Source organism: Idiotropiscis lumnitzeri, chromosome 8 (assembly GCF_059441095.1).
Source record: "Idiotropiscis lumnitzeri isolate Australia: NSW breed Sydney's pygmy pipehorse chromosome 8, RoL_Ilum_1.0, whole genome shotgun sequence".
Lineage (NCBI taxonomy): Eukaryota > Metazoa > Chordata > Actinopteri > Syngnathiformes > Syngnathidae > Idiotropiscis > Idiotropiscis lumnitzeri.
The window spans coordinates 9,580,970-9,606,449 of NC_142398.1; the positions used below are offsets into that span (position 1 = coordinate 9,580,970).

Here is a 25,480-nt window from a genome sequence, read left to right on the forward strand (position 1 = left end):
CTTTTAATTTTATGTACAAACAACTCAAAGTTGTCTATTCCTAACCCAGTAGTTTTAAGGGTGCGTATATAGCATATATATTTGTGACATTTACAGTATATGGTAAAAGCTTCAACCCTAAAACTTCTATTGAGCCCCCATCCCTCAGTTTGGAGAACTCATATTTAAATGAGGCAAAAGTATAATACGTTTTTGTTAGCCCTTGTTGGATCCAACCTATTGGGTCAAATTATCAAGTCATTGCACATAACCCAACATTGGGTGAGACCTTTTTTGACTCAGTGTTGGGTTAGTTCTTTCAGCTATTATGGGTTACTTTTGACAGGTTGGAATGTAAATATTAAATTACAATTAAACACGTGATTTTTTTTTTTTATTAGACTGATGCCAAATTCAGAGGAAAAGTATAATTTCTGTAAAAACAAATATCCCGACGTCCTTGCCGCGTAAGTAAATCCATCAAATTTTCTTGCAGCCATAAAGCTTTAAAAGCCTTCTGCAAAATGACAAATATGGCCCACTCTAGTTCTCAGTGGCTCAACTTCATGATGGCCCTTGTTGATCTTTTCAGGAATGGCCCCCGATAGAGGAAAAGAGGACCCTTCCACCATTGGACCCACCTTCACGCGTGCTTGTTTTGAGCAGTCAGTCCACGCGTGGGCTTGTGTGCTCGGCCCATTTGTTTGGAGAAGTAAAGTGGGAGTGTCAATCAGTGCTGACTGGAGAGGAGGAGGAAAAAAGGAGGAGGGAGCAGCTCCATTACCAACACACGCTCACACACACCGGTTACATTACACCGTGGAAACGCTGCGGGAGCGCTGGGAAAGTCTTCTCCGCGGACTGTGTCTGGTTTGGTTCTAACATCACCTTTTTTTTTGCTGCCTTTAATTCCTATTTGAAGGACTGTGGATGCGCACATCCAAACACTCTTTTTGACTTTTCCACCGGGACCCACAAGGGACTATCACATGCACTTTTTTTCTCTCCATTTACGTGTGGATCAATCATCTTTGAGTGAAACGTGGTGATTTGAGGACGTTTGCATCCTTTTGTGTTTTGTTTCCCCTCTGCAGGGGGTCAACAACTTGGCTTCTTCCCCTGGGAGTTCCTATACACTCTTCTTTTCTTCTCTTCTTATCACATTTTTGGGTGGGTTTTTTTTTCAGGAGGGGGGGCAGGATTGTGGGTGCAAAAAGAGGCGAGACGACATGCCTCAGTTGTCAGGCGGCGGCGGAGACCCGGAGCTGTGCGCCACGGACGAAATGATTCCGTTCAAGGACGAGGGGGAGCCGCACAAGGAGCAGATCTTTGCCGAGCTCAGCCACTCGGAGGAGGAGGGAGACCTGGCTGACATCAAGTCGTCGCTGGTCAACGAGTCCGAGGGAAGCCCCAACAGTAACAGCCACGATGTGAGTCACTTGGTCAACAGCCCCAGTGTTTGTTAAAAAAAAAAAAAAAAAAAAAACAACACAAAATAACCACGTACACTCGTGAGTCTGTCACCTTTCCTTCATTCATGCAAAAAAATCATCCTTTCACTTACATTGGAAAAATAAGCCTGGCTCCTAAAAGATGCAAAATTTACTTATCAGGGATCAAAAAAGTCCTGAAAGGCCCTCACTAAATGTATGATCATTTTAGATTGTGTTGTATTGTGCATACGCGTGGGTTATTCTTTTTAGACTTTTTTTTCTCAGTGGTAGTTGTTCAAGGGTTTGCATTTCACCACAGACCGGATGAAATGCTCTAGTGAGGCTGCTTTATGGCCCACGGGCCGTACATTGTTCACCACTGCACATACTGCACTATGCAATTTATTGGCCTTCAAGCTATTTGTTTATTTATTTTTTTTAGAAATTACCAATTATTTTTTTAGATGTTTAAAGACCTTGCCAGGAGTCGGTTAATATGATTGTTAAAAATGATATTTATTGGTCCAGAAATATTTTGAGAATGTTTCTTTAAAAACAATCTCATCAATTCTAAAGAATAATTAAAAAATGTAATACAAAAACATATTTCTGAATGTTTTAAAATATTAAAATATTTGCATTTTACAATATGGAGAAGGCAATCATAACAACTTAAGATGACGTAATAATAAATGTAAAACCATTTTTAGCACGCATAATAAGATCTTGGATGTTCAATGTTATTGTGAGAACGCCTTGTCGGTGAATGGAAAGGTGCTGCAGTAAGTGGATTCAGGCACATTTTAATTTCATTGATTGTAAAAAAAATAAAATATATTTATATATTTTCCTCAATGCAATAGTGCCTCAATTTTAAATAAAATGCAGTTTTGATTTCATGTGTAGTAAATATTTGCACTTCTTTTATTTCTTGCATTTTTTTCCCCCCAAGTTAAAAACATAAAAACATCGATTTGTAGTATGGTTTTATCTGTTTATACATATATTCCTAAACATTCACAGAATTGTCTCTAAATGTTTGTAATATTTTTCTTAATATATGGAGTATTTTGTTCCTAAATATTTACAATATTTCTTTTCAGAATATTGCAAATCTTTGATTTTTGCACATCTTTTTAAATAACCACCATGCGCATGCACACCTACACACACCCACAAACGCACCCCGACTCACAAACACACACACACACACACACACACACACACATAGAGGTAGAAATATTGAAAAAAATAAGCAAGTTATGGGAATGTTCTGTCATTACCCGCCAAGTTAATGAAATTTGGGGACCCCTGTCTTGACTGAGACTGCGAAATGTTCAGAGACGGGAGGCAGATGTGAACTGAATGTTAATTAGGATGCACGAGAAGTTCCCCCATGCACAGCTGGAAGCCATGCTGAAGATGTGTGTGTATGCGCTCTCCTCAACCCTGATAGAAACTGCGTGCAGGAAATACATTTATTTGATTTATCTATTTATTTTTTATTTAAAATAAAATTGATTTAGTAAAAAAAAAAAAAAAAATATATATATATATATATATATATATGTATATGTATAGCCTTAATAGACATATGATTGGGGGTTGGAATGAAAACGAGTGAACTTATAGGAAAACAAGTTCATTTGTCAAGCCTCTCAAGGCCATGGCACCTTAATTAAGTGGGAGAGATGCTGGTGTGTGTGTATGCATGCGCCTTGTTGACAAGCAAAAAAAAAAAAAAAAAAAAAAAAAAGCAGATTCATCCCAGGCCGTGTTATTCTGCGGTCTTCTGACCACATCAGCAGCTCCGTGTGTCTAACGGCGTCTGAAGGCCCTACCAATCGATTCACCGCCATTCAATTTCTCCCCTCTTCTTTCCTTTCTTTTTTTTTTCCTGGCTTCTTTTTCATGCAGGCGGCGAGACAGTCCCAAGACTCGTATCACGAAAAGCACAGAGAGCATCCCGACGATGGTGAGTGACGCAAAAACATTCCTTTCTTCTTCATGCGCCAGGAATGGGAGACATGTATTTGAATGCTTCTAAACAACAAGCTCTCTGCCTCATACAAGGCCTTTCCACAAACAATACAATATTCCATCTTCGGTTTGTTGCTATTTTGGGGCACTTTGTTTCCATAGGAAAAAAAAAACGGTTTCTCTGTTTGTCGAACAATTAAGTGGACATCTCTGTCATACTAGGACGCATGAAAAAGTCTCAAAGATGCATGTCCGGAACTGAATCGTGAATTGACCATTCACATTTTTTATAATCTTAACAGTCCCACAATTTGGGAAAAAAAAATCTTCAGATAATGAAATTAAACTTTGTACTTTTGATAACTTATGGTGTAGAAAGTGTCGGCTCATGGAAGTAGATGGCTTAATCTCAATACAAGTGTAAAATAAGTAATTAAAACCAAAACACTTATAAATTGTGAAGTCATTACATTGTGACGGCCACGTATCACTATGTGCGCCCGGGAGGAGAAACTCTTCATCATAACACTAAACAGAGCAAACTTTGAGGCATAGGTTTAAAAGTACTGTGTTGAGCAGCTGACAGCAACGACAATAATAATAATTTACATTACATGAACTATTATTCGAGTGTAAAAGGACGTCAGCTGCTGTATCTTGTAACCTGCCATTAGGTACTGAGTAGCCCAGCCAAGACAGAGATGCTACGCTACCGCTACATGCCTGATAATTTTGATTTTTTTTTCCTTTTGTTTGAGGGTAAACCCTACAACCCACAACCTCTGACAAACTTCTTTCTGTAAAAAATAATTAGCCTTTTTTTGGAACTAATAAAGTACTTGCAGTGAGAAGATTCAGCTATACTATACAGCGTAGCCAGAACAGAGATGCTATGCTAAAAAAAATGTCTGTGCACACAAAATAATTTTCTTCTTTAATGAACGAAAAAATCTTTGTGCGTGTCGCTTGCTGTTAAGAGTTCGCAAGTGCTTGCTCAACTTTTATGCTAACACATATTCCCACAGTTTGGCTAAAGTTGTAAGCTAACAATAATGTGAATTTCTGGAAGAAATTATCAAATTCAGTCCACTTTTAGCGTTTTTGGTCTTGTTAGACTTCACAAAACTAACAAAAGACATAAACCCATCACTCTGACCCACACGCTGTCTTTGATTCCCCGGATAGTAGCTACAACTTCTAAAAAATTATTAAATACATTACACGGTTGCTGAGACACGGCCATAGAGAGGAAGTAACTTAATACGGTCTGGTTCATGCTTATCCATGTTCCTGCTTTACCTGTTTTTTTTTTGTTTTTTTAACAGTCCTGCTCTCAAATCAACATAAGGAGTAAAGAAAGTAGACGTAAAAAGTTGTCAGAAACATAAATACTCAAGTAACGCTGGGGAGCATCATAAAAAGCCAAATCCACTTGTGCAGTTGTTTCCTTCCTGCTTGAAACTGCAGACCGGAAGGCCAAAACTAAGATGTGAATCACGAACTCCACGAACTGTGAGGCGGATGCGCTAACCATCAGTCCAGTGTGCTACATTTTCAAGTCATTTTTTTTTTCAAATCATCATCGTATGCCAACATTTTTTCATTGCACAGTCCCGTCTCCATATTTAGATCAACCCAGCTGGCACCCGTCATGCTTTCGTCGCAATAAAGCCGGTGTCGGGGGGGTCACACGCGGTCGCCACTTGGGGACCTCGCGGGCCTATTGTGGCGTGACCTCCGCTTGGCGGGTCATCGGCGGGGCCTTTGAGGCGGAGTGTGCCTCCCCTTTGTTCCCATTTCACTCCGCCCCCACCCCTGACTTCATTCCTTCTCTCAAACCAAACACTGGCTTTCTTCACAACAAGATCCATGTTGCTGTCTGGCTAAATACCACAAACACACTTGCACCCTCCCCTCACACCCACCACTGGCTTTATTGGACATTTGAGTGGCGAGTGGCGCTGAATGGAGTCCTCTCATATAAAACACCGCCTCCTCCTCCTATTCTTGTTGTCGGGTCATAGAAGAACAGTTGGGGCGTCTCCTGTTTTGACACACTCTGTATGTTCGTCTAATTGGTGCTAATTGGCACAGAGGGGCTCCATTGTTCCTGTGCTAATAAAATTTCGTCGGAGTCCACTGTGAGGCCGTGGAGAAAAGGCCCGGGCGAAATGTGCCGCGGCTTAAAGCGATATTATTATTCAGTGTAATTATTGTCAGAGGTGGGTAGTATCACCATACATTTACTGAAGTAACTTTTTGGGATAAATCGTACAACGTCAGAGTTGTTTGTCAAAAATGAATGAGGCAATTAGACTATTAAGCTAACGATATGCACAGTTACCGCTATTCGCAGGTGATACTGACCGTGCTGGCCCGACTTCTGGTAAATGTTATAAATATAATTGACCCCTATTAAAATGCATTGCAGAAAAAAAATCAAACCCCAAAAATTATTTGCGCTGATTAACATTCATTCTATATTTTATATGAAAAAAATAAATATGAAAACATATTTAAAAATATAGGGGAAAAAATTGCCCAAAAAATCTGTGACTATGCAAATGCTTTTGTGTCGAATTGCAAGTATGAAGCGGTCAACTGTAGTTGTACTTGAGTCATACTATGCTAAAGTTACATTACTGGTACTTGAGTGCAGTTTTCGACATGTCTACCCACTACTGTTTGCTGACTTATTGGCCTTCTGGTATGAAGTACTTGAAAGCTATACTTGGGTAAAATGATTATATTATATTATATTATATTATATTATATTATATTATATTAATTAAAATTTTCTTAATTAGAAATATCTTAAAGACATCTTGTAGAATATTGCTTGTGTAAAAAGTCTTGAATAAGCTCACATCTGGTGTACTTAAGTAATATTATTTCACTGATGTGGATTATACTTTAATTTTGATGAGTAAAATGATTTTGTAATGTTCAAAAACATCTGAAAGAGAGTTGAATTTAAATACAAAAATGGTTCAAGGAAAATATATCTCAGTAAAAGTATATTGTGCATTTGATGTAGCGACATTCGAATATTTGGAAATTCTATTTCAGTGCAGTAACAATATATTTGTAAAATGTTAAATTACAAGGCTGACTTTTAATTTTGTTATTTTATTTGCATCAGTGAAACATCAGGACTTGTACAGCAAAGGCCACGCGTACCCGAGCTACCCCAGCTACATCATGATGGGCAACATGAACGACTCCTACATGACCAATGGCTCCCTCTCGCCTCCCATGCCCAGAACGGTGAGTACCAACTTAAATATGTGCATCTTAATACATTTGAATATTGTGGAAAGCTGAATTGATTTCAGTAGGCTCCCTCTAGTGGTATGTAAAATAATCACATAATTAATTAAATCTCCTAATTTTAATCCACTAAAGTACACATGTTAAATACAGTTCAGTTGTATTTAACTTTTAAGCACAACACATTATCATTGAATCTTTTCGTAATGAATTTGCTCTACAAACTGTATTACTTTTCAAACTGTAAAGAAATAAAAACAATACCCCAATTGAGGGATCGGTGGCCTCAGTATGACAGCGGTCGGGTTCTGCTGCAGTTGAGTAAGTGGTGCAGTCCATTGCCTGCGTCCCCCCCGACTTCCCCCTGTAATGGCCTCAATTTCAGGCCAGCTGCAGATCCGTCACTGACGGCTTCCTGTGTCCCTCGCAGCTGTCCACACTAATGCTGTTAGGTCCACGATATACCACCGGACGACTGGCAGCATTGCCACTGGATTTTGGCACGTTATATTGCAATATGACACAATGTATCGAATGTCTGGGTTTCTTTGAAGTTGGTGTCTTCTTTCTTTTTTATTTTACATTTTATTTTTTTGAACCGATCCAGAGGCTAATAGTTGGTACTGTTTGTGATGGTGACACACTCTCCGTTATATCACAACCAATTATCGGTAGTCCTCATAAATGTATAATTTATTTTCGAATTTTGGGCTTCTTGTCGAACATTGTATTGTGTTTTGTTGCTGCTATTCCCGTCATTGGTCAACGCAGCAAGTCACTCAGGATTTGTCTGGCATGGTTTCACAATACATTACATCTCTTCTACAAGATAAGTTTTTTATGTCAGGGTGGAGCTAAGTTAAGCCTGGGTTGTTGGTGGAAGGTACGAAACATCTTCACCTCCCATATGTATGAACACGCACACTAAGCCATTTATATTCAAGAGAAATTTTGTTTGATTCATTTGAAATATTAAAGTGTTTGAGACAAGAGCATAGTTTGTGATATATTTGCGGTTTAAACTATCATGTACGCAATTCTAAACATAATTTTAGTGTCAATTGCTTATGTGTTTTTCACTTTTTGCCGCAGGGCTCAGTGCCTATCCTGACAATTTAGTTGATGTCATTTTCTTGTTCTTCAAACCACAAAGTTGTGGTACGAATCAACAGCGCCTCTGCTGGTGGTAGTTAAGCAGTGCATTCCATTTTGACTTGATTGCTTCAAGACGCAATTCATTTGACAATCAATTTCCCTGAGTTGTGAAAAAAAAAAAAAACTCCACGCCAACCACACGCTAGTTGAATTCTTTATGTCTCCAATCACATGGAAGCGCTTGAGGAGGTCTGCTTGGAGAGGCACCAGAGGAAATTACCTTTCCCAGCAGACGTACTATACGAGGCCCAGCCGGGGCACGCTTGCTGCCAATTCTTTTTTTAAATCCTCTCGTTGTTTTCACTTCTTTTTCTCCCCCGAATCTTCCTCTCTTGGAGCCATTTTGAATAAAACAGTAGTCATTTTTAACGCCTTTGTCTCACCCGATGGCAGTGTCGCAGACGCCGCGGCCGCCGCAGTATATCCGCAGGCCTGGGATCAGTTTTCACTCACATCAAAGGCTCCGTCTTTCTTTCATTCCCCTCCATCGTCCTACCCCACCACCAACCCCCCGTCACAGTCGTTTTGGATTGATTTCCATTCACCATGACATTCCTGCACACATGCCGTCCAGCCATGACAGAGCTGTCGGGAGCCGCTGATTGTCAGCAGATTTTTATGTGGCTTTCTTTTTTTTTTCTTTACATGCGTAAGTCATCTTCTCTGCAAAAGAACTAGAGCACAATCTAAAAACTGATCTGGTATATAAAAAAAAAAAATGCAGTAGATTTTCTGATTTTTGCAAATTATAAATACCTGCATATGTTGAAAATTAATATTCCAGTTTTGTTTTCTACTAATAACTAATGATAAGATAACTGATCGATGGTTTGTCACCATGTCTTAATCAAATTGAAAAGGTTTTCATTGAGGTTGAGCTATGGAGCTTGGGATAGCCATGACAAGGTTCTGATCTTGTGGTCCTTCATCTGCACATCTTAGCAACCTAACTGTTTGGCCTGGAGTAATATCCTGCTGGGAAAACCAAACCTCAGAGTTGGGAAACAAATTGCAGAGCAAATTGCAGCATTTTTTTTTTCACTCGCACATGTACCGTGGCTATAAAATTTTCTCATTTTTTGTAGATCATGCTGAATGTGCATTTTATGCAGGTTTTATCGACGTCCAGATGCTGATGATGTGTTTGCGCTTCAACTTGTTTTATCGTGATCGGCGGCGAGATATCGTCAGCATTTATTTAAACAAGCACTAATGTATACATTTTTGTCACATAATTTCACATATGGCTCTGAAATAGTGACGGTCCCAGCAGTTTGACAACCCTGACTGCAGGATTCAAATGGCACAATTCAAATTTTCTTTCTATGGAGTCACATCTTTAGATTAGACTCAAACCTCTTCGCCACTTTGTTTCTTTTTTTTTTTTTAATTTCTTGCCTACGTCACTTAATGTTTGTTTTTCTTTATTTTCCTTCCACTTTCTATTCAAGCGATTTCAAATTGGGCCAGATATGTTTGATAATATCAGATATCAGCTCGGGGGCAAATTCTTTTTAACTCCACTGTTTCTGCACCTGTGTCTTTGTGTAAAATAGACAACCGAATGGGTGATTTGTGTTAAATGTTTTTGGCATGCCTTCACAGATGACGTGTGTATCGTTTGAGTCATAGGCAACCCGCCAAACCTTCAGGATGTCATGACGGGCGAACGGAGGGATCTGGCTTGTTCGTGGCTTTGAAGAGGATGTTTTTCTGAGTCGCCCAAACTCTAAATTGGGATTTCAAAATGACGGATTCTAAATAAAGACCGTGCTATGGATCTATTCCAGGAATAGTCTGCCAGCGTCACGTCCTGGCTCTGCTGCCCAAAACTGCACACACAAGTTTAGGTTTTGAGAAAAGAGCGGAAGCGTGCTTCTTTGCTTGACGTGCAGGTGATCTCCATCTGTGTTGGAACAGCTTCAGGAGGAGAAGGGATGAAATCACAGCGTGCTGCTGTGGTGTTGGGGGGTGGACGTTGCAGTCAAACCCATTTTCCTCTTGGACTGAACAGTCAATTTAGTTTGGTATGTTGTTGTTTCACATAGTTACGTTTATTGTACGGCCACAGTCCACCTTTTTCCGAGCCATCTAGCAGCAGGGAAGTGTACAGATCGCATACCGGACCAAAGTTGAACGCACCAGAGTTAGGTTGTCAAATGCAGTTCATCCCTTTTCCAACCAGAGAGGACATTCGTATTGTTCATTTTATTTTGTTTCTGTTTAACATCATGGCAATAATTGTATAGCTCAGCACCCAAGCATGTCTGAGGAAGGGGAAGGGTATGTTGAGTATAATGAGAGCACCCAAAATAGCCAAACGTACTGGACTTTAGTTGTCAAGTGGTCCAGTGTGAATGCACCTTTCCAGATTAGAGAGTCGACCGATTCTCTGCCTTGTCAATTATTTCGGTGCCATTTAAATCCCTGTTGTCACCTCATTGTCAGCCCTGTTTCACCAGCCTGTCTATTTGTTTCTTATGCTTTTCCATTGTAAAGTTTCCCAAAATATTGGACTTCATTTTCAGCACCCTGTACTTTGTTTTTTGTGGTACCAGTGCAATATTGTTCACTTGAATATGCCGGCGAAACACACTACTGTTTTAGCAAACAACAGAATTGTTGTCGCCGTGGTGAAAACATGGCTTCATGCTTGCAAAATCCCAATCCTCCAAGAGACCTTTCTGACACTGCTATTCGTAATTGGGGGTGTTATTGGTAAGACCGCGCTGGTATTCTGTCACATGATTGCCCCCTCGCGGATTAGAGGCAGATAATGGATGGATGGATAGCTTGCCCCCCCCTGACCACAAACCCATAAGTCAGATCAAGGTTTACTGTACCAAACTGTACTGTTGCAAACCAACCAAATGGCGGCCTTAGGGTTCCCTCTCTCTTTCCTACGCCATGGAGTATTTCTCCCTATGAATACTCAATTGCAGATCCTTGTGGCGAGGAAGATGGAGGCTTTCGGGAGGGGGCATGGGTTTTACAGTGCCCGCACATTTCCTTTTGATGTAGCGGGAATGTGACGGATCTTGCCATGCAGTGTCTCGCAGCATGGAATCACTAACCCGGGCTTATCTAACTGGATTTGGTAGGACCGCTCGGGTGTCCTCTGCTCATGCCCTCAGCGCTACTGTGGAAGATCCCTGTTATTGAGATATTGAGAACATTGCGTTTACCAGCAAGCATCCGTGTACAAGCTGGATGTACTTAAGAGAGACGGTCCTCAACCAGCAGTGCAGGTCCTTGGGACATTTGGTATGGGGCTGCACAGAGACACGGAACAAAAACAATTTCTTTTGATCAGCACAGTCTGCGAGAAGTTTAATTGCTTCCACCTTTGCTTATGTACGCATCAAATTGCCCATTTAAGACAATACGGTAGAAAATAAGTATTGCCCATTTATACCTTCATTTTGGGCCAGTTAAAAGCTCTGATATGATTGTGACATATCATCACAGAAATCGGACTTTCTGCGTGAATATTGCGATAGGACTTAAGTCTTTTTTTTTCAGTATATCACGGTAGGCATGTTTGATTGGCATTAGGATTATGAAGAGGCACTTGGAGAAATGTCTCGGTGCCTGGACACCAAAAGACTGAGAACCCCTGCTTGAGTGGGCAGCTTCCAAAAGGTCTTCGGTATGCTTCGAGAAACAGCTGGATCGCACGTGATCGCAGCTCTCAGTTGGTCTCCGGCTGGATGGTCTCAATAAAGGAAGCGAGTCACGGTGACATTGATGTCATCTGCAGTGCAGCTTTTACCGAGCTGCGTAAGATGTGCGTTGCGCCAAGGGGACCTCACACACGAGAAACACTTGGCCCTTTTCAAAGGCTTTGTAGCGCCGCCATAGCTCGGCTCTTTTTCTAAATGGCGCCATTAATGGCCAGGGTTTCACTACACATATGTGCGGCTGTAACGATGCCATGTGGTTGCAATCACCTTATCTCCGCCTTTCATGCGGTGAAATGGAGCTCGGCGTTCAGCCGTACTGTGAGCGCCTCTTTTTTTATAGGAGAATCTGAAGTTGTTTCTGATGATGTACTTGTATGCAACTGGATGAGGACTTATTTCTTGGTGCTGTGAGTTCAGCCTCCAGGCCAGTAGGAGGCAGTATATCATGTTAATCGTCAAAATGTCAGCTCATTTGTGTGATGTGGGGCAAAGGCTAATGTTCGATTCAGGTTTAGTGTATTTCAGTTCGATTTCATCAGAAAATGTAGACATCTCTTGTGTGCAGTTTAGTGCTTCTCCAATTGATGGCAGTCCGAGTTTTACAGATTACCGTTTTGATACGTATGCTTTTTATATATTATTGTAAGACATCTTGTGGAGGAGCGTGACATGTAAGCCTTGAAAATTTGGACTGGATTTGGGTGTATCTGGGAAATTTTTTATAGCATTATCTATCAAACATAGAAATGCAGGCTACATTTCGATGAGTCTTGGCAAAATATATTTTTTTCATTTTTGATAATATTGTGTGAGATGGCATTTGGAACGCTGTCTTTCATTTCTCAGTGAATCATTTCTGACAAAATTCAGGCATCATAAACTGAAGATGGTGAAGATTTATGAAAGCGTATGAACATATGTGCTTGATTCAGTAGCCAAATTGTACTTTAGCTTAAAAAAAAAAAATGTTGTTCAGTGTCTCTGCCATGATGATGACAGGAAGACTTGAAGCGAGCTTGTGGTTGTGTTTCGGGACGTGGTTCACCCTCAAAGCAGAGCAGGCTGAAGAGATGACACCCGTGGCGGAATCGGATGCGGCTTAACCAAATCGAGTGCGAGGCGGTCGCCTGGAGTCAGTCAGTCAGCCAGCAGGTCACACCTGCTCCGAGGGCTTCACTCTGCACATGCAGCTTGGTGCTGATCTCCAGGGTCAGAACAGAGGCTTTGCCAAGCTCGTCCCTAATTCCCCTGTTCTGTTTTAGCGGCTCCGGTGCCGGATTCCTAATCAGAAACAGAATCATGTCCTGCCTCTGTTTCGACTCTGATACTACCTCGGAAGTCGGATAACAGCCGAGGCAAATTTGTACCCCCATTCTACGTTGTTGATGATTATTCTGAACAGCCATGCGCCCTTTACTTCATATCGCTACGCACAGTCGGCTTCCCACATCTGTTGCTGCTTTGATACTGCCTCAGAAGACGGAAAATTGCCAGGACTTTTTTGTACCCCATTCCATGCCGTTGCGGTTGTCGTGAAAAGGGACAGAAATGAAACGCAGGAAGTTTTCCCACCTCTGTTAGGGCTCTGATACTCCCACCTTCAAAGCCACACAGTAGCTGAGTCGACTTCTTACCTCATTATCCGTGTAGATCCTATATTCAGTTTATACATTATATATTATATATTATATATAGTCCCTACATATACAGGATGTGGTAGAACTGATATGTCCTCCACAGCTTTTTTGGAAAATTGCAACATCAACTTTGTAAACCCATTTGATGTCAATGTCATTTATATAGACCAGCGACAGCATTAAAGTCCGCCTGTGCACATGTAGTGATTGCTGTTTTTTTGTCAGGGTTCCCAAAAGGTTGTAAACTGTTGCAAAAGGCATATTCAAACATGACCAACATGTACATTTTCTGGGGATGAGAAGAAAAACAGTTTGTGACCATGAAATCTGATGGCAAATGTCTGGCGAACGTCTTTGAGACCATTTGCGACCTTGAACAAACCTTGACGAAAAATCAACATTGGAGCCGAGCACAAAGCAACCTTCGCCGCTCAATGTGATACAGGCTTAAGAAATACTCTTAACCCAACTCTGTTACTGCTCTTATAATCGGCCCGGAGCTAAACAAATTTCCAGGTGGACTTCATCCCGTCATTGTGTGTTGATGCCGCTTTATATGGAACAGATATACGAGAAAATGCCAGCATTAACAGACTATTAGAAAGGGACTTATCGTAAGGGGGTTGTTATCTATGGGGCATTAAATTGCTATGCTAAAGTTAGCCACATGAACCACAACACTAGTGTGCATCAAAAGTTTTGAATCAGCGCAAGCTTAGCTGCAAGCATTTAAGCTCGATGTTCGCTCATACCGCCAATCAAGTGAGTAGAAAGATGAATAGCCGCCATTGAGGACCACGGTGGGCCACAGTTTTGGCGGGGGGGTGACAATGCGACCACAGGAGTGAAACATGGGTGCAAATGCCGCCGGCTGTGTCCAGAATTGGCTGACGCATCAACAGAGCCCACTTTGTTCGCCGGGCGAAGACGCGAATGCGATGATCAATAGCCGCTCTGTGGCGTGAAGCGAGATGGTCAGCGCTCTTCATCCTTCACCCTCCTCCTCCTTCTCCTCTTCTTTGCTGTTTCATATTTTTTCAGAAGCTCATTATTTCTTTCTGCTGTGGGTGCATGCATGTATCTGACAGCGCTGAAATATTAATGGTCCCCAGTGTAGGAGGTTGGTAAAGTAGACCTGCATAGTTACAGTACAAAGAGAAGGGCTGGTGGGGGGGCTTTATGAGCCAAGCTGTTCATTGAAACGAAGGCTTTAGCTTTCTATTTATTTTGAGTGGGGGCGCTAAATATCATCACACGCTCTTTAACACAACCGTTGCGTCTTAAGATGAGCTCATTCAGCATTGTGACCAAAGAATTGTCCTACGTTAAATACGGCGTCGTGGACGGGATGAACGACAGGCCAACGTAGACTTTACGTGGCTTAAATTTTAAATAGTTTGATTTTGATGTAAAAGGTTTATTGTACAAGTGCTTCTAGGCCAGAAATAAGAATCACTCTAGTGAAAAACTTCCTTAAACTGCTTAACAGTAGTTCATTGTGTGACATTGGTAATCTCGAAATGTCATATTGGGACTGTCATAAATTGCAAATGCCCTGTATCAACACAAGGCACAAGATCAATTTTTTTGCGGTGAGCTTTTAGTTTTTTGGGGGTTTTTTTGCTTTTATACCAGGCCAAAGTTGTTTCTTGGTGCCATAAATTTTAAGTTGTTATTCAGCTGAAGAGTAATCATGCAGAGGATTTGCTTGTGTGATATAAAGCATTGAAAAGAACTGCAGAACTGCAGTTTGGGAATCCCCCTCCTTAATGGCTCCAGGACGCATTTTAGGTTGTGAAAGACGACGGGTCTGAGTGCGTTTTGGGTAGCACATATGAAAGAAATCATACAATCATACAAACATTTAATTAAAAATGACGAAATGTGTTACGTGTTTATTTTCTTTATACTGAACATTAATAGGACTACCTTTATCTGCATAGGTACCTACTGTATATGTTGCATGCATTCTGCAAATAATTCCATGTAACATAATTGTGGTAAAGCTACAGAAATGTGTTTCTGAAAAAAAAAAAAGATTAACCGCTATACGAATCATAATACTACTACTAATAATAATAATGAATCAAAGCGACTGCCAATCCGCCAAAGTCAGCTGGAATCGGTCCAATCCAAGTGAGGATTGCCATACAGAAAATAGATGGATTTGAATAGCATTTTTTTCTCAAAGTCGTGTACGCAAACAGTAAGTGGGCCATGTTGTCAGATGTTGTAGGTGAGCCTGAACAGGAGGTATTTGATGAAATTAGAAGACCGAAAGTTTGGGAGTCCCTGCTTTAATGGCTTCAGTTTTAATTTATCCATCAGAGCACATGTTGGTGGAGAGGACTTCCCTCACAATGTTGTAGGAGGGCAAACGATTACGCTTCATTTTGTGTGGTCTCACCTAGGACTGAACAATGAATCGAATTGTAAGCGTCATTGCAATGTAGTGGAATGCGATTTTCAAATTGCAAATGCTGCAATTTTGAAGAAAAAAAAAACGAAGTAGGCTTTATTTTATATATCGCTGGCCAAAACCTTTAAAGTCATATTTTGGTGAAATTGATATATATATATATATCTATATAAATAATAAATCTGATATTGCTTATTATAATACGGCTCTAATACATGGGAAGAAATAATCTGTATTATCATATTAAATGGCAATCAGATTGTTGAGGAAAAAAATTGCCCCAATCTCACTCATAAAAAGCTGCTTCAAGAATCTGAAGAGATCAAATTAGCCAAATCGGTTTTCCATTGCTAAATTGTTGTGATATTATTGCAGGCTAAAGCATTTTGGGTCCCATAAATATGATCTTGACATGTAATCATAATGAGGAAATGCTCAAATTTCATATGTTGTAAGAAAAAAAAACTATATAATGCAATGCAATTTGTGAATCTCTGCTGGCTATAGAACACATTCACCCATCGAGGACATGCGGTGGTGAGGCCATGCCACACAATGCTGTGGGAGGACAAAAGAGCCAAGTTCTCTCTGCTGTCGCTTCACTTTGTGTGGTCTCGCCCATAAAAAAGCTGCCCTTTGACTGTGCGGGGGAAGAAAGAAAAGAAGCCTGTCTTCAATTTTTTGGGAACCCCATAAAAGTTTGTCGCTCCTTTCATATCTGCAACGCAATTGAAAACAAATGCCACTCCCTCCTCCCCTTTTTGAACCGGCCAATTATGGAGTTGCGAAAATAGGAATCACTCGGCAGATCTCGTACCCCCCCCCCGCTCCGTGCCGTTTTCTTCACTGCTCACTGTTTTCCCCTTCACCTCCTCCTCTTCCTCTCCTTGTTTTTGAAGCAACCAAAAGGGGAGGGGGGCACTGATGTCAAAGTCAAAACCAAGAGCATTAAGAAAACTGGTGAAATGCAATACAGCTGCAATCCGACAGGACGCTAGAAAATAGGGCTGAGGAGCAGAAAGCCTCTCTCCCGTATTCCCAGGGCGCGCAACTGCTCCCGGCCTTGGCTTTGATCTCTTCAAAGCCTCCTGCCTCCTACTGGATGGAGAGTCTTGGCTGCGCGAGCGAGTGCCGGAGAGGCAGAGGAGGGGGTTTTCTTTAGAAGGGGGGGAGGGCGTTAGCCATCATCTTTTCCTCCTTTCCGAGGCTGAAATCAATCACGGTTCCGAGGCAATTACAGCGAACCACCACTTGGTTATTCGCCTAAAAACGCACCTACTTGCTGTTTTTGTGTTCAAGACAAAGCGGTAAAAGTGATTCTTGGCTGCCATGTCATGGACCATCAGTGGTGTTGTCTTAGCTTTAATTCATTGATGCAGATTTTTCGTTTGTGTGTTGGAAGTCCTGTTTTTTCCGGGGTCCTTGAATGCACCTTGTGTACAGTCAGTCATAGGTGAAAATGAACTTTATTTTTTCTTTGCTTGTGATGCAGCTACTAGTACATTGACATAAAATGGTGTGTTGAATGAATTTACTGAATTAATTTTTTGGACAAAATGAAATGATCCAGATAATTTTTTTAAGTTCATGTACAGTCTATTTAAAATGTATTGGGACATTTGTCAAAATAAAATCGATTTTCAGTGTAGCCTTTGTGTTCTACTTTGTCAACATTTATTACTGTGTGTAAATCCCAGAAGTCGAGTTTAATGGAGCGCGCACAAAGAGTTAACACCCTCTATTTGCGGCCCCCAATGACCAGGCCAGCCTGTGATGAGTGAAAGTCCGTGTAAAATATACGACCATTTATTTCGGGAAAAATAAATACAGGTATATAAATCCATAAAATGTAAAAATTCTACATAAAATCTTCCAAAAATGGAAAGATGGAACAACCTGGTGCAGCCCTCCCCCACCCCTCTAAAAAAAAAAATTGCGAATCCGAATTATGCATGACGTCATATTGTATTCAGGCTGGTATGCTCGCTAATACTATTGATAAACCTTCCAGGAAGGTGCTTTATTGGTGTTGAATAATGGAAGTCCTCTTTACATTCATTTTTGTAACATTGGTTAAGGATTGTGTACATGCTGGCTGTATGGAGTCGATGCTTTGCTGACTTTTCTTTGTTAGTGTTCTTACACAACACAATAAAAGCTGTAAATCAATCCAAACGGAATACCAGTCTCCGTTTTAAGTGCTTTGTCCCTATATAGTATCGCACGTAATTCAACCCATGCTCGAATTAGTGACTCTTGTAACCAGTAATCTGGGAGACGCACCAGGCCTTGGCAGCCCTGGAGTCACCAGGAACAGACACTTGAGGAGAAAGGGGGGCCGGGTGGGAGGTGGGGGGGTTGTTGTCCAGCAGAGCAGAAAATCGCAGCACAATGTGAGTGATTACGCTTGCAGATGAAGCCATATTTATGGCGTGGCGCGAGGCAATGGAGCACACTAATGAGATGTGTTGCCTTTTTTGTTAGAAACTCAAATGCATTAGATCAGCAATCCCATTCACAATTTGCATGTGGGAAAATCGTCACTGTGAAAATAAATGTGTGATCTCAAAATTTCAAAGCAACAAACGTTGATGCATTTTTAAATTGGGTTTTGTTTAAAGTTTTGCTCTGGTGAATTTCACAAGATTTAAGAATTTTGTCCCTTTTCTTGAATCTAACTTGAAAGATATGCAGAAGTATACAACACAATAGGCTTGCTTTGCTGTGCGAGCTCACAATGGTGCTGTTAATGTCAGTAATTTATATTTGAAAGTCCTTACAAATTAAATGATTCTTCTAGGCCCAAAGAAATACATGTTTGTTTGGGTTTTTTTTTTCAGTACAGGAGTGCCACAGGAAAAGATCCAATTTCACTAAATTGTTCGGAAAACGCTGAAAAAACAAATTGCTTCTTTGATTATCCATGCCAGGGACGTATAGTGACAAGCAATACAATTAAAGCTCTTACACTAGATCACTGGTTACCAACCACCGGGCTGCGAACCAATACTGGGCCGTGGGCCAAAACAAAACAACTTATCGTTGACACATATCGCTATGCTAATCGTCTCTGTGGCGTTACGCTTATATTAAACACACATTAACGACAGCACGTACGAAGCATAAAACATAGATAATACGATATGTATTGTAGTGTGGGTGCATCTTGAAGAGGCGGGGCCTGGTAGGGTGGAGTGAAACGAGCAAATCTCAGTGCGAGTGTCTGGGCTTGAGCTGTGGCCCACAGCAGCTGCTGTGTGAGAGAGCTCGTTGAGCTTGACTATATTCTCTTGGCGTTCAATAAATGCCTGGAAAGTGCATAGTCTTCTCTTTTTCAGATGTAAGTTTTCTAAAAAAACTGGATCACTTTTTAGCAGACACGCGACGTGTTGTGACATTTTTGGAATGTAAAATGTGTGCCGTGGCTCCCGATTGCGTGTTGACTTGGCGCTGCGTTGTCACCTCCTGCCATCGTGGACCTCCTCCTCCTCCCCAGCCAACACTCGCCACTGCCTACTGACACCATTCACTGCCCCTGCACCCCCCCCCCCTCCTTGCCCTCCTCTCCCTCCTCCACTGCCATATCTCTATCCCTCATGCCCCACCACAGTCGTCCCTCAAATGCAAGCTTGGCCAAGTTTCCTGCCTCGGGCGCCCAATTTACCATGGCTGGAGTGGGGGGGGGCAAGTTAGAGAGGAAAGCGAAGCAGCTTCGAATGTTTCTCATCTCCATTGTGTCTTCTCACACTGCAGTGTCATCACTTAATGACTGAGAACACTGCAAAACATTGGAAAAAAGACACCACACATTATAGTAATAGTTTCAATGCGAGATGTGACCCAAACACTTTCAAATCATTTCAAGCTCATCTCATAACATTACCTTTAAAAATAAACAGCTTCCAGATGAATTGATTTAAAAAGAAAGGCACCCGAAATGCACTGACACTCGTGTGCATGTCATTTTTTACGCAGAAATTCATAATGTAGATACTCACATTTTTTGAAACATGAAAAATATCGGAAAGGACTCGTCAAGGATTCTATTTTTGTGCCTAGTGCAAGTCAAGCGCAAACCGCAGTCTCACTCTGTGCATGAGTGGCGTTTTATTTCTTTTGGTATTTTCATAGAAGCACGCAACTAGAAATGGGCTTTTGCGCTGTTGTTTCCCGACCAGTGGAAGCGGCTCTCCTCATTCTCTTTAAATTCAGTGCAGGAGACGTGTGCTGCCTGCATGGCAGAAGCAGATTCGTGAGAGTCCTTGCAGGAGATGGGCATGTGTAAAGTACATCTGAAAGGAACTGCAAGATCTCCACTTGCGGATGATGAGCACTTCAACACTTGTGCGTCCGTGTGTGATCTGTGCCACAACTTTGACCTGTTTTTTTTCTGGTCTAATAGCAAATCTACTTCCTGGGCTGTGGAATAGAAAATGCCCTCTGTCCGCTTGAACGTCCCGGAAGTCATACCACGGTCTGCAAAATTCCTCAACTCAGTAAATTAGACTTGCCACGGCCCAAAAATAAAACCGTACCAGCCAACCACATTTGCGCCTGTCAACAAAAATAGTGCCCAACATCCTTAGTTGGGCTCTTCCTGTACGCTATACTTGCAGCTGTTTGTTTCCACCAATGCTAATAACAATCCAGCCTACTGAATTTTGTTTCACATCGTTTTTGTTGTGAAAGCTCATGTGATTTGGCATTTTTGCATGGCTGTTAGGTTACATCTGCGGCATTTGGATACATCGCTTTTGAAGCTGCGCCATGACATCATTGCCTCATCGTTCGTCTTCTGTGATGAAATTGCAGAAAACTAGACTTGGATTGGGCTTGAATCACATGCATTGCATTAACACAATTAACCGAAATAAAAATGAATAAAGGAGGATGTTTTTGGCACGCGAGCATTAGAGCAAATGCTCGTTTCTCGGCATTCACACACTTATGAGTTGTGTTTGTTGGAAATAACTGATCTTTTCTGCTCCCCCTCTGCGCTCGCTGATGTCACCAGCATGAGAACAAGGCCTTGTTTTTCTCCCCCCCCCCCCCCCTCAGCAGTCACTTGATGCAGGATGATGAAACCCACTTAGATATCTAGCAAGAATATATTAGTTCCTCTGACGAGCTCGCCTAGCGCCCCGTGTTTCTTTTGATCATCGAGCTGCTCGCTCGCTCTCTCTGGCTGATGGAAGGCACTCGCTTTCCTCGCGGGATGCACGCATTAAATAAATTAGCTATACTGTCCTATTATGATCAGGGTTTGAGTTGAAACAAAGCCGAAGAGGAAGCGGGCCATGGCTTTAAAAAAACTATAAAGGTGGGCCGCTGAATGTATTTATGTGGCATCAATGGAAAACGTCATCCGTCTCAGCGGGGAGTCTTCAAACCCACCGGGGGTCATAAACTTCGCTCAGGGTAGAGGGAGGCAGGTGAAGCTTTTTATGTCCCGCGATGGCGAGACATCACACAGGCGTCCTCCACTTTGAGCTGACCGCCATCAAACGCCGCATCAAAACCGGCAGATCAATCCACCCCTCCTCTGTACCTGAGATGAAAGCCGTTGAAATGGATGCGACCGATGCACCCCGCTGACAGCCTCCGTCATTACAAACGGACAATCAGCTACTTTAAAAGTTAGCACACTAAACAATGCCAATTTGCCTGCAGGGCATCCTTGGTTTTGATGGAGCGGCCATGTTTCCAAATTGCTGGCATCCTCTTCGTTAAGAAAAGCCACAATGATCACTGAAAGCTAATTGAAAGTGACAAAAGCAAATATGAATAAAAATGGACTGGAAATTAAAGCATGAGAATCAGGCGCGGCCATATTTTAGTCGCACATCAGAATTATTGTTTTTTTTTAAATTTTTTTATTCTTTTCCTGATTAAGCACAGCAGCCACAATAGTGCGCTTGTTGAATATGAATTAAGCAAAAAAAAAAACACAAATTTTTAACCCATCTCAGCAGGTTTCCATTTTGCCTTGCAACGCCGCTTGCTGTCGACTGAAAATGACATCACAGTGCCGAAGGACTCAGCCACCTTCAAAGCTCACCTGTTTTTTTTTTTTGGTTTGCTCATGTGACGTTCACATGCCGTGATAAATTTTTGGTTGTGTTTTTATCCTCGTTTTAGGATGCACTTGGATTTGTTCGTGACAGTGATGCAGGTGCACATTTTGTATCTATGGCATCAGGTGCAGCAGCGTTACCGCGACATACGACCGGGCTTAAGGACTTTATTTTGTGCTCCCGAAATCCAACATTAGCATCTCTTTACAACTCTCAGGATGGGGGGTGGATAAGCAGACGTTGTCCTGCATCGTGTCGTACACGCTCATTGTTTAGTTTGCATTGAAGCGCGCGCGCACACAACAAAAAGCTATCGCAAAGCTAATTGACAAGAGGCGGGGTCCTCGCGTGTTCAGCTGAGCTCCTTGAAGAGCTTCTCGAGGTCTGCGGAGAAGCAGAAAAGCCGTTTGTTAGGCGGTGGGGGATCAGATCTGAATAGATTTTTTTTTTTTAATTCACATACTTGCGGGGACCCTGAAAGTGTAGGGTCTGATTAAGGGCTAATTCCAGGCTGAAAGGCAGATGTTGGACGTCTTTACCACTTAATCCCCTAAAACACACCCAGAGAGTGGGCTTGACGGTATTGTTGTACAGTCCATCTTGTGAATAAGCCCAAAGGTTTGCCATGTGATCCACCATCATGAATACTGCTTAGCAACGTCACATCAACTTCACCGTACCATTAAATATCGCAAATGCAACAAAAAAAATCATTGAATGAGATGTTTAAAAAAAGCCAGTTGATATAAAATCTTGTAATAATAGTGAAAAATACGCGATATACTACCGTCAAACTAGTTATGCTCGTTTCCTTTCATAGCCGTGATAAACTTGTTGATTGACAATTTAAATTTCTGACATAGGGCCGGTTGTCTTTGGAAGCTAGCTGTGGTTAGCACACACAAGGTACCGTGTGCGTCTGATGAAAGATCACATACGATGTCCTGTTGTGGTACGCTGACGTATTGAAGTGTCTACTGTCAGCGAACTCAAATTTATTAAAAGCAAACACAATTTTTGTGTACCTGTGGTTGACATTGAACAGCAATAGCACATGTGCTATGACGCTATCACGGTCACTCGGTCGCGAATACGAGCATGTGTTGCATTTTTAAACTCGGACATCCCAGCACTCAAAGTAACACATTGCCCATTTGCCACAAGCCATTAACGGCAGCGCCTAACAATAAAACTTTACCTACTTAGGTCGTTACAATATACTTATTTCCATTGATGAAAAATTATCTTCCTAATATTTAAAGTTTTTTTTTGTTGTTGTTGTGGGGATGGTACAGGTACACAGCACATCTTTATTGTCTAGATTATATTATGTATATTTGAAAAGCAAAACAAAATGTTTTGTATAAACGTTAAATAAAATGAAAAATAAAAATCAATTATTTGTTTTGTTCTTTAGCGCAGTGTATTTCCCTATTTTCATTCATTTCAGTTCCTTCTATACATTGAAATTGCGAACTAAAAATCCAATCGAATCGGGGCTTGAGTGAACATCACCACAAAATACAAAAAAAAAACAACACATCAATTAAACGTGGATTTTCGCTATTCGCCGGCCTACCCAGTCTCCATCCCGACAAAAAACATTTGTCTTGAACTGGGATTTTTCAGGCGACGAGCTGTAATGTTCATGGTCCCTGACCGCTCGTTTTTCGGCAAATTTACCCTCAATAAAATCAAAAATGTTTGACTGATCTGACTTAAAAGGAAGAACAATATAAAGAAAACCCACAAAATATTGAAGTAAACCCACGATAGATTCAGTAAGGGTCACAAATGAAAACTGAAGCCGCGATAACAGAAATGCGAAGCAGTGAGTGAACACTCAGATGTCGGTATCGCTACAGTTGTAATTTATTATTTCATGAGAATTCATGAACAACAGTTCATTTGCATTTTTATTTGTTTGTTGGATTGCACCTCCAGCTCCATATATGGCCCACAGGTCGAGGTTTAGGCCAAGTGTGGTGAAAAGAGCTATTTTTAGTCACATGACTTTCAGGGCAAGGTCAGGCGGAGGCCAGGGGACGCAGGTGTCTCAGCACCTGAGGTGCTCCGCGTGACCTGCCCCAACAGACGCAACCCGCCGCACAGTACGTCTGATGCCTTTGTAATTCATCCGTGAAGACGACGTACTCGTTGAGCCGCCGATATTTTTGTCGCGTCTATTCTGGCTCGTCATGTGAGTGGGAGAGCATCCGTCGGAAAACTAGGTCAATACCGTCTCTCGTTCCAAAAGCACCCCACCCCAACCCGCCATCCATCCCTCAGTTTTTTTTCCCCAGCCGTTGCAATACGCTCGCAGCCAACTCTGGTCTAACCCTTTCCTCTCCAAAGGTGCATTGTGTAATGTCGCTTAGTCCCGCACTGTCCTCTCCACAGGTAGAGTCGCACAAAGAGACCCCCGCCAGACTCGGTTTTCCCACTGCGTCAACGCTGAGCTCCCAAATCCAAAGTGACAGCCATTCACGCTGAGAATATACCTGGGCGCGAGCTGCGACTCGAGGGAAGTGGGGCTGGTGGGTTGTGGGGGTGCGCGCTATCGAGGTGTCGCAGGCAAATCCGCTCTTGTTCGTCATGTGCGAGGCAGCCTCATTCACTGCGCTATTGTTTTTGGGAGAATGCTAGCACGCTAATTAGCTTTTGCTGCCCATTTTTATTTTCATGTGAAGTTAAGGAAATGAATAGAAAATTTAAATCACACCCCTCCATAAAATAAACAATTTAAATAATATAATAGTAAGTAATATAAAATGTAGTTTTATATTTAAGTAATATTAATAACATTGTATTTTCTATTTTATTATTTGAAATTGTATGCAAAAAATACTCCTTAAAGAGCTGTTTGATTTTAAAATTTTCATTAATTTTTCACTTTGAAAATTTTGAAGTTCTCAATGATGCACAAACTTACCTGTGTTGGGATTTTTTTTAAATAATGAGTACAATTTTGAAAAAAAAGTAGTTAACTTATGTTTATGAGATATGAAAAATAAAATGCTTATTTTATTAAAAAACTTTTCTTCATTGTGAAATAAAGATGTTTTTTGGCATTTCTGTTTGTATTTATTAATTTAAGTAAAATATATATATATATATTTGTATTAATTGTATATATTATTAAAATCATACAATTAAAATTAACTTTACTTGAATAGTAATAAGGTCATACTTTATTATTAATAATTCTTATTATTAAATTAATAATAATAATTATTATTAAATTAATAATAATAATACAAATAATACCTGTTTGAAAAATATTTATAAAGACTTTTTCCGCATTAAATAAAATTAAAGTAATCATTTTAAAAATAATAAAGTATTATTAATTTAATAATAACAATAACAGTGACATTTATTATCTGTAAATTTGATTTAATTTGCAATTAATACATTTTCATTATAAGGTAATAATATGTATTTATTTTTTATTTACAATTTTAATTTTTATGTATAAAGTATAATGTCAAAACAAGTTAAGACTTACTTCTATTTTCTCCTCTGTTGTACACTCAGAACCCTTGGCCCTTACCGAGCAAAGACTAGCATGCTAGTTCGCTGGTGCTGCCATTTTTATTTTGGTACACCTCTCGGGGCCTCGTTCAATGTGTATGTCGGCGCCACAGCTCACTCAGCCTGGCTGCTAATGATAACTCATGCAACGTTTCTATAAATAACGCCATTTGAATCGGGGGAGAAAACTCCAATGTGCTCCAAACATTTCCCTCCTCCGTGCACGTGGTCGAGCTTTGCGGAGGAGATCCAATTTAAGGCTCCCAGATTAACATTCCCCGTGCTTGAATACACGCACTCGATTGCGGCAATTAGC

The 25,480-nt window shown here is 41.1% G+C and overlaps 1 protein-coding gene across 6 annotated transcripts in view; it reads left to right on the forward strand.

The window, feature by feature from the left end:
* Positions 1-617: 617 nt before the first annotated feature.
* lef1 (lymphoid enhancer-binding factor 1) overlaps positions 618-25,480 on the forward strand; it is a 59,704-nt gene continuing 34,841 nt past the window's right edge. For 2 of the 6 annotated variants that reach the window (XM_088302246.1, XM_088302247.1), the window contains exons 1-3: positions 618-1,409; positions 3,330-3,387; positions 6,535-6,659. In XM_088302246.1, the coding sequence (XP_088158372.1) occupies positions 1,209-1,409; positions 3,330-3,387; positions 6,535-6,659 (384 nt within the window). In that variant the 5' untranslated portion in view covers positions 618-1,208. The remainder of the gene's footprint in view (positions 1,410-3,329; positions 3,388-6,534; positions 6,660-25,480) is intronic. The other 4 variants (XM_088302244.1, XM_088302245.1, XM_088302249.1 and 1 more) reach the window with 3 other exon arrangements.